This window comes from Ochotona curzoniae, unplaced genomic scaffold, assembly GCF_017591425.1.
Source record: "Ochotona curzoniae isolate NIBS_2020 unplaced genomic scaffold, NIBS_Ocur_1.0 patch166, whole genome shotgun sequence".
Classification (NCBI taxonomy): Eukaryota; Metazoa; Chordata; class Mammalia; order Lagomorpha; family Ochotonidae; genus Ochotona; species Ochotona curzoniae.
The window spans coordinates 5,081-18,763 of record NW_024466713.1 but is presented as its reverse complement, the minus strand read 5'-3'; the positions used below and the strand labels follow the sequence as shown (position 1 = coordinate 18,763).

Genomic DNA, 13,683 nt, shown 5'->3' with positions numbered 1-13,683 from the left:
CAGGGGCAGAGAGGGAGGAGGCCAGAGAGCTGTCAGAAGTGACAAGGCTTCAGGTTGAACTTGAATTTCTTGTATCTGGCCTAATTAGTGTGACACATCCAACTATACAAATTACAGAGTGGCTCACCCAGGGCCCGGCATCTGTGCAAGGGGTGGAAAGCAAGACACTGTCCTCCGTGGGCTCCAGGTCCAGCCTCTCCTGCTGTCCTCGGGTCTCCATCCTTCTTGCCCATCTCCTTGCCACTGCCCCATGGCGGCTTTCACCGACCTCTCCCTGTACCGCTGGCTCAAGAACTGCAATCTGGTTCGTGACCTCTCAGAGAAGTACGTCTTCATCACAGGCTGTGACTCTGGCTTCGGGAACCTGCTGGCCAGGAAGCTGGTGGACCGGGGCATGCGCGTGCTGGCTGCTTGCCTCACAGAGGAGGGGGCCCAGAAACTTCAGCGGGATGCATCCTATCAGCTGCACACTATAATCCTGGATGTCACCAAGACTGAGAGCATCCGGGCAGCGGCCCAGTGGGTGAGGGACCATGTGGGCGAGCAAGGTGGGGCAAACGGCTTTCTTTGGCTTTCTGTTTAGCCCTCCCATTCCTTTGTGTGTCCCACCGCATCTGTTAGTTCCAGGGACCCTGGTGTCCAGAGGGGGTGGGACTAGAGAAGCAAGGAGCAGTGGAGCTCTGGCTCAGTTGCAATGGGCACCAATGCATGGCTTGACCTGGCCTAAGGAAACAGTGAATTTCCAAGAAAATGCAGGGTAGAGTGGCAATGGGAGGGAGGAAAGGAAGATGAGCTCTGTTTGTCTGAACCCTAAAGCCAGAAGCGCCTTCTCCTCCATGGTCTTCAGTCTAATACCTGAGGAACACACATGTGGCTCTGGCCAGGATCTCCAATAGAAGGCTAGGTTACCCACCTGGGGAGGTAAGTAAGAAGACCATTTTTCAAAAATTTATTTTTTTTATTAAAGTCAGATTTACAGAGGAGAAGGAGAGATAGAGAAAAAGATCTTCAATTTGCCAGTTCACTCCCTAAGGGGCCACAACAGCCAGAGCTGAGCTGATATGAATTCAAGAGCCAGGAGCTTCTTTGAGTTTCCCACACAGGTTCAGGGTCCCACAGATTTGGGCCCTTCCTCCAGTGCTTTCCCAGGCCACAGGAAGGGGAGCTGGAAGAGAAGTAAGGCAGCCGGGACACAGGCCGGCACCCATATGGGATCCCAGCACAAGCAAGGCAAGAACTTTAGGCACTAGGCTACCATGCCAGGCCCAGGAGATATTTATTTGTTTGTTTGTTTGTTTGTTTAAAAGGCAGAATTACAGAATTACAGGGAGGGAGAAAGAAAATCTTCTGTGCACTGGTTCATTCCCCAAATGGTCTCAATGGCCAGGTGAGGGCCAGGCTGAAGCCAGGAGCTTCATCTAGTTCTAGCACATGAATGGCAGGGGCCCAAGTTGTCTGGCCATCCTCTACTGTTTTTTCTGGGTCATCAGCAGAGAGGGTGCTAGACAGGAAGTGCAGCAGCCGGGACTCGAATCCAACTCTAACCCAGTGCCCATATGGGATACTGGTTTATCAGGCAACAGCTTAACCCACAGTGCCACAGTGCAGGGGGACCCCCTCTCCTGACCCCAGCAGAAGATGTTTTCTCTTCTTATATCAGGGTGGCTGTTGGTTGGACTGAAGGCAGGTGTTTGCAGCAACTGCTCCTAATTGGAAAAAAAAAAAAAGGCTGGATCCCCTTGGGGATTTGTCCAGTGAACTTCTGACACACAGGTGTAGACATAGGAACAGGAGGAACATGAGTTGTGGGGAAGGGGTCGTCACTCTTGAAAGGGTTCAAGTGCAGGTGTGGGCAGCAGAGCCCTAGAACATGAGAAGAGACAGAGGCCACCCTCCCCTGGCTTTTGTCCTTAGCCTCCTTTGTCCCTGTTGCCTATAGAGCACATTTTGTTTAATTTCCTAATTTATCATCTATTTTCTCCGCTCAGGATGGGGCAGGGTTTTTGTCTCTTTCTTACTTGTTTACTATCCTTAGTAGCTACAGTGAGTCTGGCACCTGTTAAGGTGTGCAGTAAATATTTGTGAGGTGAACTACCTAATGAATAATGCTGGAGGCACATGCCTCTTTCCTCAATAGGCTGCCCAGCAGCTCCGGCAGCTCTCCCTGGAGCCATGAGTGGATGTGCCTCGTCTGGTGCCCTAGTCTGCTGTGACACCAAGTGTACCTGTTTCAGGTACCGAACTGTCAGGCACATTGTGGTTTAAAGTCACCCAGATTTGTGATCTTGAAGTTCTAGGAGACAGAAGCCCAAAATAGATCTTCCTGGGGCAACCCACAGGCTCTTGGGTATCCCTTCTGTTGCCTTTTTCGAGTCATCTACAACTCCTGGCTCCTGGCTGCATCCTCCAAGCCAACAAGGTTGAGCTAGGGCCTCCTCTCTGGTTCTTTGGCCAGGATGAGGGAAGGTGATGGTGAGCCTGGGTGAGGAGGGGGCTGCCTGGGTCTCTGGTCCTTTTTTTTCCCCTCATTTTTCCTTTTACTAGACTAGAGTTCTCCAGCTGGGAAAGTTCTAAACATGGCCAACTTGCTGGAGCCTCTGTAACTGGAAGAAGACAGGAAAGATGAAGACCTGGCTTGGGTAGGGCCCCCAGATCGTGGGAGTGGGGTAGCCCAGGATTTCTGCTTGCACCCAGACCAACCTGGGAATAGAATGGGACATATTGAGATTTGCAAAGTATCCCAGGAGCCAGGAGCTTCTTCTGGGTCTTCCACATGGGTTCAAGGTCCCAAGGACTTGGGTCATTCTCCACTGCTTTCCCAGGCCATAAGCAGGGAGTGGGGTGGGAAGTAGAGCAGCCAGGACTTGAAATAGTACCCGTATGGGATGCTACCACCTCCAGGTGTAGATTTAGCCAATTGAGCCATTGCACTGACACATTTCCATTCCATCCCCCTTTGGAAAAAAAAAAAAGATCTATTTTATTTACTTGAAAGGCAGAGTTACAAAAAAAGAGGGAGAGGCAGAAAGAGATCTTCCATCTACTGATTCACTTCCCAAATGGCCACAACAGCTGGAGCTGGACCAATCCAAAGCCAGAAGCTTTTTCCAGGTCTCTGGCATAGGGGTCCAATGACTTGAGCCATCCTCCACTGCTTTCCCAGTGCATTAGTAAGAAGCTGGATTGGAAGTGGAGCAGCCAGAACTCAAACCAGTGATCATATGGGATGCCAGTGTAACAAACAGTATGCTACACCACCACCACCACCACCCCGACTTTTTAAAGCCTCATAAATATGATGTTTTAAAAAGTCTGAAAAATAGAAGGGATGCCTCCAGTGACTGCCAGGGCAGCATTACATGTGAACACCAAGACAGGGACCCAAGGACTTGAGTCATCCTCCACTGTTTTTCCCAGGCCCCTGGAAGATCAGAAATGAATCAAAAGTGGAGCAGCCAGGACTTGAACTGGCACCCATTCGGGATGCCAGCCTGCAGGCAGAGGCTTAACCTGCAGGGCCACGGCACCCGCACCCCACCCCACTTCCAGTTTCTTTTGCATCACCTTCCCTGCAGTAGAATTGGCTTAGAAGTTCAGTATATAAAGTAAAGGAAGGGAGAGCTGTCTCCACATTTCTCTCCAGCTGGTTAGCACAGGCCAGACACAACCATTCTCAACCAGTTTGATGAAGAACCCAAGACCCATGGAGGAGTTCAAGGCTGGAGGGAGATCTGGGACTAGGACATGAGCCTCTTGAGCTCTTGGGTCACCATAAAGTCGAACAACATTCCTGAGTTTCTCTCCTCTTTATACCAACCCAACTTAAATCTCAAAGATAATCCTTCTCAGATTTTCCCATAAGCATTGCATTTGAGTAGGTTGTATATTTATTTGCCAATAATCTTTCCCTCTGTGGTGTGTGAATCCCTTGAAGGATATTTCCTTGGTCCTGAGAGAATTGTCAAAGAGAATGAATTCATAGAAGAATGGGTGGACAACTGTGAGAACAAATGAATGAATGCAGAGACTGATTTTAGTAATGCATGAGGTGAAGTACATTTCTGGTGCTCTGGTGACTACAGAAGGAGGAAGAAGTCACAATTCAATTCACTCAGATGTTAATGATACTGCTTGTCCCAGACTCATCACTTGATCCTCTTAGCTGAATCTGGGATGGTAGCTGTGACAGAGCCCCAGCTGACCTGCAGCCCTCATGTGAACGCTCCTTCAGGAAAAACTAATAAAGGACTGACAGCGCCCCACCCCATGTCCCAAGCCAGGTTATTCTGTGTCTTTTTATTATTATTTGCTTATTTATTTGAAAAGCAGAGTTATGGAGAGGAAGAGAGAAATCTTCCACTTACTAGTTCACTCCCCAAATGGCAACAATGCCAGGGGCTAGGTCATGCCAAAGCCATGAACCTGAAACTTCATGCAAGTCTTCCGTGTGGGTGGCAGGGACCTAGGCACTTGGACCATGTTCTACTGCTTTCCCAGGTCATGAGCATGGAGCTGGACTCTAACCAGCACCCATATGGGATGCTGGCTTTGCAGGCAGTGGCTTGACCTACTATGCCACAATGCTGCTCCCTTCCTTGCGTCTTAGGCTCCTGTGTCACCTTTCTTGGAACTTGAGCTGGCAGGTAGTAGAACCTGGGGTTGCCTCAAAAGCACTGCTGACTTTCTGTGTGGCATACAGTTCTCCGTCCTTTCATCTCCTCCCCAGGCCTCTGGGCCCTGGTGAACAACGCGGGTGTGGCCCTGCCCAGCGGGCCCAATGAGTGGCTGACTAAGGAGGACTTCGTAAAGGTCATCAATGTGAACCTGGTGGGACTGATTGACGTGACCCTCCACATGCTGCCCATGATCAAGATGGCCCGAGGCCGAGTGGTGAACATGTCTAGCTCTGGCGGACGGGTGGCTGTCATCGGTGGTGGCTACTGCGTCTCCAAGTTTGGTGTCGAGGCCTTCTCCGACAGCATCAGGTGACTGAAATCCTAGCATAACCCTACTGGGGGTGGGGCTCTTGGTAGGGGTGATGGTGTAATAGTATGTGGGTAGAGAGGAAGACAAAACCTCCCTGGGCCAAGTGAAGAAGGGGTGACAAGAGTGGGTGATTTAAAGACCTGTCAGACAGGTCTTCTCCAGAACTGACCCAGAATGAGCAGAACCCTGTTTGGGCCTGCAGGCATAGCCCAGAAAGAGATCTGGAGGCAGCCATCTCACCCCATGGGCCACGTGGGAGGTATTGGGCAGGGAGCTGAGAGTGGGAGGTACTGGTTAGTGGATGTCAAGGTCATAGCCTTGATTCACTATTGATTTCTTTCTGGGCCTTCCAGGTTTTCCCAGCACTCCTTGCTCAGCCCCCAGTGGACCACCTTGGGAGGGGGCCAAACCCTATGGAATACCTGAGCCAGGAAGGGAACTGCATTCCCAGTCCCTGAGGAGGAATGGATGTCCCCCTGGGGGACTGAGTGCAGCACTTTGACTTCCCGACTTCCCACCCCACCCTCTCTCCCCCAGGCGTGAGCTCCACTACTTTGGCGTGAAGGTCAGCATCATCGAACCGGGGAACTACCGGACCTCCATCCTAGGCAAGGAGGGTGTGGAGGCGCGCATGCGCAAGCTGTGGAACAAGCTGCCTCAGCAGACCCGCGACAGCTACGGCGAGGAGTACTTCCGCATTTGTGAGCTGCGGGGAAGCGAGAGGGCCAGGGATGTCCATTGGGGGAAAAGAGGTTGCTGACAGGCAGGCATTTAAGTTGGCTGTCCTCTGGGTTCAGAGTCCAGGCCACACAGCTAGTGGCCACACTGGGGTGCCAGAATGGGGACAAGTGCTGGCACCATAGCTGCTGGGTTTTGGGGAATCCCACGGCAGGACCATCACACAGGTGAGTCCCACGCAAGTGTGTTAAGTATGGAGGGGCAACTGAAGAAGCAATGGTTACTGGAGCCAGACTTCCCAGGTTTCAGGTCTGAGCCCTGCCACTTCCCAGCTGGGAGAAGTAAGCAGAGGACATTCTGTAAAGTACTCGACTCCCAGAATTTTAAGATATCCAAAACCGGAAGATTACTTCCTTTAGGGAGTCCTCTAAAGGTCTGCGGCCACCACCCCTGCCCCACCCTATGTTTTCTCTAAACCGATGAATGAGTGAATGAATGAATGATGCCTCCAGCACCAGCTCTCTTGCTCTGTGCTTTGCATTCATTCTTGATGGCTCCTCTTCCTTACTGCAGCAACAGCAGCTCTCTAACACACACACACACACACAAACAGGGCACACAGGTCCTTCCCTCAGGCTACCCACCCTGGAAGGTGGCAGCCCTGGCACAGCCCTTCCCAAGCATGGGGCAGTAGCATGCTTGGGTCTCAGGGTGCTTTGAGGCCGGGCTATATCCCATACCTCTTTGGTCATCTCCACCCCTCACTGCACCCACCTGCAAGTTTGTTTTTTCAACTTCAAAAACACTTCACTTTCGCAGAGACAGCCTGTGAAAACATGTCCCTGTCATCCTCCTTCCAGTTCCCCAGCACAACCCAGCTCCCAGAAGCCCTCTCCCACACCACATTTGAATGAGCATCCTTTTTGTGCTTATCCTTAATGACTAGGAGTCACATGGGTCATGGAACCTGTTTTTCCCTAAGCTCTGGTGCTGAGACTCTGTCCTAAGCCAGTGGCAGGAAGGGGTCAGCAGCTTCCGGCTGCTCTGTCTGCTCTCTCAGTACCTGGCAGGCAGGACCTCACCATTAACTCTGTTCTAGGTACAGACCCAGCCATCCTGGTTTGATGTCTCAGCTTTGAACTCTGATGAGACATGAAGTCCAGGAGGACATGTTGCTAAATTGTCCCCCTTGCCACGGATTTGGTTGAGTAATTACACTTATCTTTGTTTCTGGATGGACCTCAAGAATTCCTCACTTTGGCCTGCAGATAATTCTAATGTCCAGAGCTCTCTTTGCAAGAATTTACAGCATGTAGGGAACAGCATTTCAAGAAGAAAAGCCTCACTCCATCCAAGCCAAGATGATACCCACCACCAGTTTCCTGGGCCCCCAAACCTAAGGATGCAGCAGTCATCTGACTCATGCCTAGTAGAGTGACAGGCAGACAGAACTTCTATCACCATCCGCTTCGTGCCCAGCAGGTGCCCAAGCACAGGAGCCCATCAGCATCTGAAAGTGCTGTGTAAGCCTGTGCCCCACCCTGCTGTCCACATGTGCAATGCCTTCTGTCACCTGTGGAATCCTCTGCACCTTTCAGGGCCCGGTGCTCCCCTCTCCCCACTAGCTGTGTCCCTGAGTGGTGCATGGAGCCCCGAATACCCAGGCAAACCCTCTCACAGAGGTCCCCCACCACTCGGCCTTGCTAGGGTAGACTCCATGCAAGCCAAGGGTGGGAAGACAGAATGTTGGAGGACATTGACGTTTGACAAGTAGTGTGTATTGCGTGTGCTTGACTCCTTAGGGGACCTGCAGTGGACAGCCTTGAATCTTCTGCATACAAGTTTTCTTCCCCGGAAGCAGGAATGAAGATGCTATGTGGCCTGTCTCCTATTTGTGCTGGGAGCCTGGGCAGGCTGGTCCCACTCAGCAACCCTGTTGCAGTCTCATGCCTGTGTACCCAGGGTGCTCAGAATAGACCCTCCTGACTCTAACACCTTCCAAGACACCTGCCCGTACCTTAGGTCATTTGACTCCACCATGGCCAAACTGAGTTGGGAGTAGCATTTCTTCGTTTTTAATCTAATTTTATTTATTTTTTTAAAAGTTGTTTTGCTTTATGGAGTAGAGTGCGATATTGCAACACATTTGTATGGTATAAGGCACTCTAGCTTGCTATTCCCTTATCTTCTATAAATATCTGGAGCCTGGCAGTTCCTCTTTGCAGCAACATATCAAGGTACAATCCATTAATGTGAACTATGATCTGTGCCACAGAGCACTTGAACTTGTTACTTCTATCCAGCTCGGTTTTGGTGCCTATTTTCTATCCTCCAGTATTTCTATTTCTTAATCCCATTTTTCAAAATTTTATACTTAGAAATGTAGAAAAATGTAGAAATTCAGGAAAGTACAGAGAAGGAAAGCAAACAACTCTGCAATATCTTTCACTCCTTTCTGATTTCTCTAGGCACACAGGGACACGTTTGCTATCCTGTCCTCTCACATTGCTTACCTTGATTCTAGTCATCCAAGTTTTCTGGACCCCCCTTCTACAGATTATGAACTTTAAAGTCAAGGTCATGTAAGTGCCACTGTTATAGGAAGAACTGGGCACGGTTCTCATCACTGGTCTAATGCAACAGCAAAATCTTGATGTACATTGACCACACACAGGAAGTGGTTTGATATAATCTGACAAGTTGCTTAGAAAAAAGACAAGTCCCAGGGGTGGGGGAGAGGGAGAGAAAGGATCACCTATAACATTGACACAGGATCTGAAGGAAAGCAAGCTGAGACAGTATTCGAAAGAAGTCACCTGCCATGAAGAATAAACAGATCTTTTTAATGTCCCTCCCCCTCCCCACCTATCCTCAAACAGATACTAAGAAGTTGAAAAACTTGATGCGGTCAGCAGAGCCAAGAATCACAGACGTCACCAACAGCATGGAACATGCCATCGTCTCCCGGAACCCCCGTACCCGCTACAACCCTGGTCTGGATGTCAAATTCCTCTACATCCCCCTGGCCAAGCTGCCTACCCCCATAACAGATTTCATCCTTAGCCGATACCTCCCGAGGCCAGCAGACAGTGTCTGAGTCAGTTGGTGGAGTGTCGAGAAGGGGAGAGAGAAAGGAAGTCTCTCACCCAGATGGGTTAGGGCTCTCTCTGGACTCGGAAAAGTCAACAAATGAGAAATCAGCTCGTGCTGGATCATGACCCATTGCCACCATCGTGGAGACATCGTGGGAGAATCCAGCCATCGGAGACTCTCAGCCACCTTCCTCCTGGGTCCTGAATCATGCACTAACCTCATTCATATGACCTTTTCCTGCAGTGCCCAGCAGCGCAGCTGGGAGTGAGAGAGTGCACCAGACAATAGTTTAAAGTCTGCTTTCTCTTGCTAAAGATTTCTCTGTCTGTAGTTAATTGGGATCCACGTGAAATAGCATTCATGTTTTTGCTCACCATTGCCGAAATAATCAAATATTTATTTAGTGCCTACTACCTTGGAGGCACAGTGTAGGTGCTGGATGAGTGGATGAAGAGAGTGTAAAGTTGAATTCATGTTTTTTTTAATTGTTGATTTTGTGCTTTGTTTCAACATAAGTCTTGTGGGTAGAATAAACAGATATAGAAAAAACAGGAATCAGAAAGTAAATGTTTATAGGGATTGGGATATCATCACCCAGTAGTTTTCAGCATCATTTGATTTGGAGGGGCTCCCAGTGTCAGCACAATCGGATTCAGTAAGCCAAGAAAGAAAGAGAGAGAGAGAGAGAGAGAAAGAGAGAAAGGAAGGAAAGAAAGGAAGAGAGAAAGAGAGAACGAGAGAGAGAAAAAGAAAGAAAGAAAGAAAGGAAGAAAAGAAAAGAAAAGAAAAGGAAAAGGAAAAGAAAAGAAAAGAAAAGAAAAGAAAAGAAAAGAAAAGAAAAGAAAAGAAAAGAAAAGAAAAGAAAATGGCTGTCTCCCCGTCAGGGATGGGGGTAGGCCCAAGGCATGTCTAGATTGTGAAGGACTGGAGCTGAGCTAGGTTTCAGATGCAGCCAAGAGGAGGGTCTAGGGTGGGGTGCCAAAGGGCTGTAAAGGACTTAAGGTTTGGTAAGGGTCTGCCCTGTCCTCCCCGCCCTACCACCTCCACTCACCAGGCAGATACGTTGGGTGGCAGGCGGCAATGGCACGCCTGGTGGTGGCAGTAACACTTGCAGGGACAAGAGTTGAGCACCTGGAAAGGCAGCCAGTGGCGTACAGAGGTGTTGCTGGCTGGCCCTGACAGTGGAGCCTGCCACCGTTGTTCACTCCTGGGACCGTCGCCAGGCGTGCCATCTTCGTCCAGAAATATGTGCTTGCAGAATGCACCTAGATGATTCTGAAGACTTAAGGCACTTGGGAGCCACTGAGAATTTCACAGAAGTAACCCTCAGAGAACAAGGGGTCCACCCAAGGCCCAACAGCTCTTGGGCCAGGAGAAGGGCACAGAACTCATGAGTTCAGATCCCCAGACCTGAGATTCTTTTTTTTTTTTTAATTGTTGGAGAATCAATTTCTTAAATTAGTGACATCATCAAATAAGTACCAGAACTAAGCTTAAGACAAAGTCTTAAACTCTTGGCTCAAGTTTTTTTTTTGAAAGGACTTTTTTGATCTTGATGAATGATCATGCCATGAAGATCACATGTGAATTATTTTAATTAAAATATCTTTCACTCGTGTGTCTTGAACATCTGGTTGAACTGGAAAGTAACAAAATGAGTCTTAATGATATCTATAGCTAAGACTTTTTCTCCATGTAAGATAATGTTCACAGGATCCAGAAACTGGCTCAAGTTGGCTTGGGTTAGTCTACTCCTGAATCACAAAGGGAGTCTGTGGCCATGAATTACTTAATGATGGGATGGAATGAGAGCATTGGAGACTCACAGTGCCTACTGCCTTGGAAAATTCCCAAGTCAGACTTGCGCACTTCTGAGAAGGTGACATAGACCAAAGATTAATTTTCTTAGTTGAAGATACAGAACCTTCACTAGGAGGATATCATTCCTGGGTCATATTTGAGATAGTGATTTTTTATATGTGTCCATTATTCTGTATTTTTCTGTTAAGTGTCCATATATCTCAGAGAAGCAGTGCCTTTCCCCCCAAAGACAAGGAGATTCATTCTGGTTGATACGGAAAAAGGGCAAGTCTTAAGGGTTGGGGAGTGAGGGTTCCCAGGGCAGCAGAGATCAGGACTCACTCTCTGGCACCTTTGGAATGTGGCAGAGCACAAGGGGATCCCAGCATGATGAAGCATCTGGGCAGAGCCCAGAGTGGTGTGGAGGGGGTCTCTCTATCCTCCCGTGCTCCGCTATGGCGGGAAGGTGGTAAAACCTGCGTAAGCATAAAAGCCATGTCATCTGGGACAGAGCTATGGAAGTGGTAGCCTGTACAGTTAGTTGGGAACATGAATTTGGAATCATCACTAAGAGTTGAGGGTTGGGGGGCAGTGCAATGGTGTAACTCTGCGATCCAGCTCCCCCTACGGCCTGGGAAAGCAGTGGAAAGGGTAGCTCAAGCCCTTGGGCCTTTGCATCCACATGGAAGACCTAGAAGAAAGCTCCTGGCTCCTGGTTCCTGATCAGCTCAGCTCCGGCCATTGAAATTATTTGGGGAGTGAACCAGCAGATGGAAGATCTTTCTGTCTCTTTCTCTCTGTATTTGCCTTCCCAATTAAATAAATTCATCTATGGAACAGCGGCATAAAATAATAATAGTAATGTGTAATAAAAAAGAAAAATGTAAAAATATATAATATAGGGCCTGGCGCGGTGGCGCAAGTGGTTAAAGGTCCTCGCCTAGCACGCCCGGGATCCCATATGGGCGCCAGTTCTAATCCCAACAGCCCCGCTTCCCTTCCAGCTCCCTGCCTGTGGCCTGGGAAAGCAGTCAGGACGTCCTAAAGCTTTGGGAACCTGCACCCTGTGGGAGACCCGGAAGAGGCTCCTGGCTTCGGATCGGCATAGTATCGGCCCGTTGCGCTCACTTGGGGAGTGAATCATCGGACGGAAGATCTTCCTCTCTGTCTCTCCTCTCTGTGTATCCGCCTTTCCAATGAAAAAATAATAAAAATAAATCTTAAAATATATATATATATAATATATTCATATGTCTTTTTTTTAAAGTTGAGGATGGTGTAAGATTGGCTACTTTTGTTTCTAAGAATGGTCTGGTTTCACCAATCTTCTAATCTGTCTTGCTTGGCCCCATTTCTGACTCTTTCCATGCCGAGACAGTGATCACCTGCCTTCCAGGCCTCCTATTCTACTGTGGGACACACCTGCCTTCCCTCTAGGTCACAGCAAATTCACCCACTTCCAGTGAATCTACCAAAATGAGGGGAGGTGGGAGGAACTTGAAGGCAGTAGAACTACAACTGGCACAAGACATTCTTGAACAACAACAGCACACGTTGCTTCTGCATTTGCACAAACACATACCAAGAAGGTTAAAACCAAACCTGGAATGATAACAAAATGTTCCTTCCAGTTTCTGACACAGAGCCAGAAAGATAATGAAGGAAAAACATTGTGTTAGTAAAAAAAAAAAAAAAAAAAATCTTGGGCCTGGCACGGTAGCATAGTGGCTGAAGTCCTCACCTTGCATAAGCCAGGTTCTCACATGGGCACCATTTTTTATCCTGGCACCCTGCTTCCCATTTAGCTCCCTGCTTGTGGCCTGGGAAAGCAGTCAAGCATGACCCAAAGTCTTGGGACCCTGCACCCACGTGGGAGACCTGGAAGGGGCTCCTAGCTCCTGGCTTTGGATCAGCTCAGCTCTAGCCATTACAGTCAGTTGGAGTGTGAATCAGAGGATGAAGATCTTCTCTATCTCTCCTCTTCTCTGTATATCTGACTTTCCAATAAAATAAATAAATAAATCTTAAAAAAAAGAAAAAATTTCATGGTCTGGGATATGTTCCAATCAGAAGGCAAAAATGAAGTAATGCCAGCAAAAGATTTTTGAAGGCAAACTAGGAGATATCATGGAAGGGGAAAGAGAAAGACAGCAACTCATTTAAGGTCCCCAGGAAGGGGAGCTACGGGAAACCCCTGAGCTGCTTCCAGGTGGGGGCCACATCTGAGACAGGTTCATCTTCATCATGGGCTGTGGCTCAGGCTTTGAGTAGCTGCTGGCCAGATAACTGACCTTTGTGGACGGTGCTGGCTGTATGTCTGATGGAGAGAGGGACCAAGCAGCCAAGGATCCAGACACGGGACCAGGTGTACACAGTGAATTTGAATGTCACCAAGTCACAGGTCATCATGGCAGCCACCCAACGGAAGACAAAGATGTGACTTCTGTGTACCTCTCATCCTCTGCATGTCAGCTCACTCCAGGTACTAATCCCTGCAGAAGACGACACCAGCTTTCCAAATGAAGATTTTGTTCTCATCATTTTCTCTGTCTCTTCCTCTTCTCTAACTCATCTTTTAAAATTATTTATGACAGAGATAGAAGCAGAGACAAAGAGAACTTCCATCCACTGATTCACTCTCCAAATGACCACAATGACCAGGACTAGGACAGGCCAAACCAGGAGCTTTTTCCAGGTCTCCCATACTGATGCAAGGACCCAAGCACTTGAGGCATCCTCTGCTGCTTTCAGGCACCGGTTCTAATCCCAGCAGCTCCTCTTCCCTTCCAGCTACCTGTTTGTGGCCTGAGAAAGCAGTCGAGGACGGCCCAAAGCCTTGGGACCCTGTACCTGTGTGGGAGACCTGGAGGAGGTTCCTGGCTCCTGACTTTCGGCTCAGCAGTGGCTTTGTGATCACTTGGGGAGTGAATCATTGAACGAAAGGTCTTCCTCTTTGTCTCTCCTCCTCTCTGTAATCTGACTTTGTAATAAAAATAAATAAATCCTTTTTAAAAAAGATTTATTTATTTATTACTTGAAAATCAGAGCTATACAGAGAGAAGAAAAGACAGAGAGATCTTCCATCTGCTGGTTCACTTCCCAAATGGCTGCAAAGGCCAGAGTTGA

General features: G+C 48.6%; 1 protein-coding gene across 1 annotated transcript; it reads left to right on the top strand.

Moving 5' to 3' along the window:
• The first annotated feature begins 250 nt into the window (after nt 1-250).
• Nucleotides 251-9,208, top strand: LOC121166528 (short-chain dehydrogenase/reductase family 9C member 7). The gene is made up of 4 exons (XM_040995701.1): nt 251-548; nt 4,727-4,985; nt 5,524-5,687; nt 8,544-9,208. Exons 1-4 carry the CDS (start codon nt 251-253, stop codon nt 8,759-8,761), a joined length of 939 nt encoding a protein of 312 aa, XP_040851635.1. The 3' UTR covers nt 8,762-9,208.
• Nucleotides 9,209-13,683: the final 4,475 nt, after the last annotated feature.

Coding starts and splice junctions, on each gene's coding strand:
- LOC121166528 (XM_040995701.1), top strand. CDS start 251: ATGGCGGCTTTCACCGACCTCTCCCTGTACCGCTGGCTCAAGAACTGC. Junction 549..4,726: donor GGACCATGTGGGCGAGCAAG/GTGGGGCAAACG, acceptor TCTCCTCCCCAG/GCCTCTGGGCCCTGGTGAAC. Junction 4,986..5,523: donor GCCTTCTCCGACAGCATCAG/GTGACTGAAATC, acceptor TCTCTCCCCCAG/GCGTGAGCTCCACTACTTTG.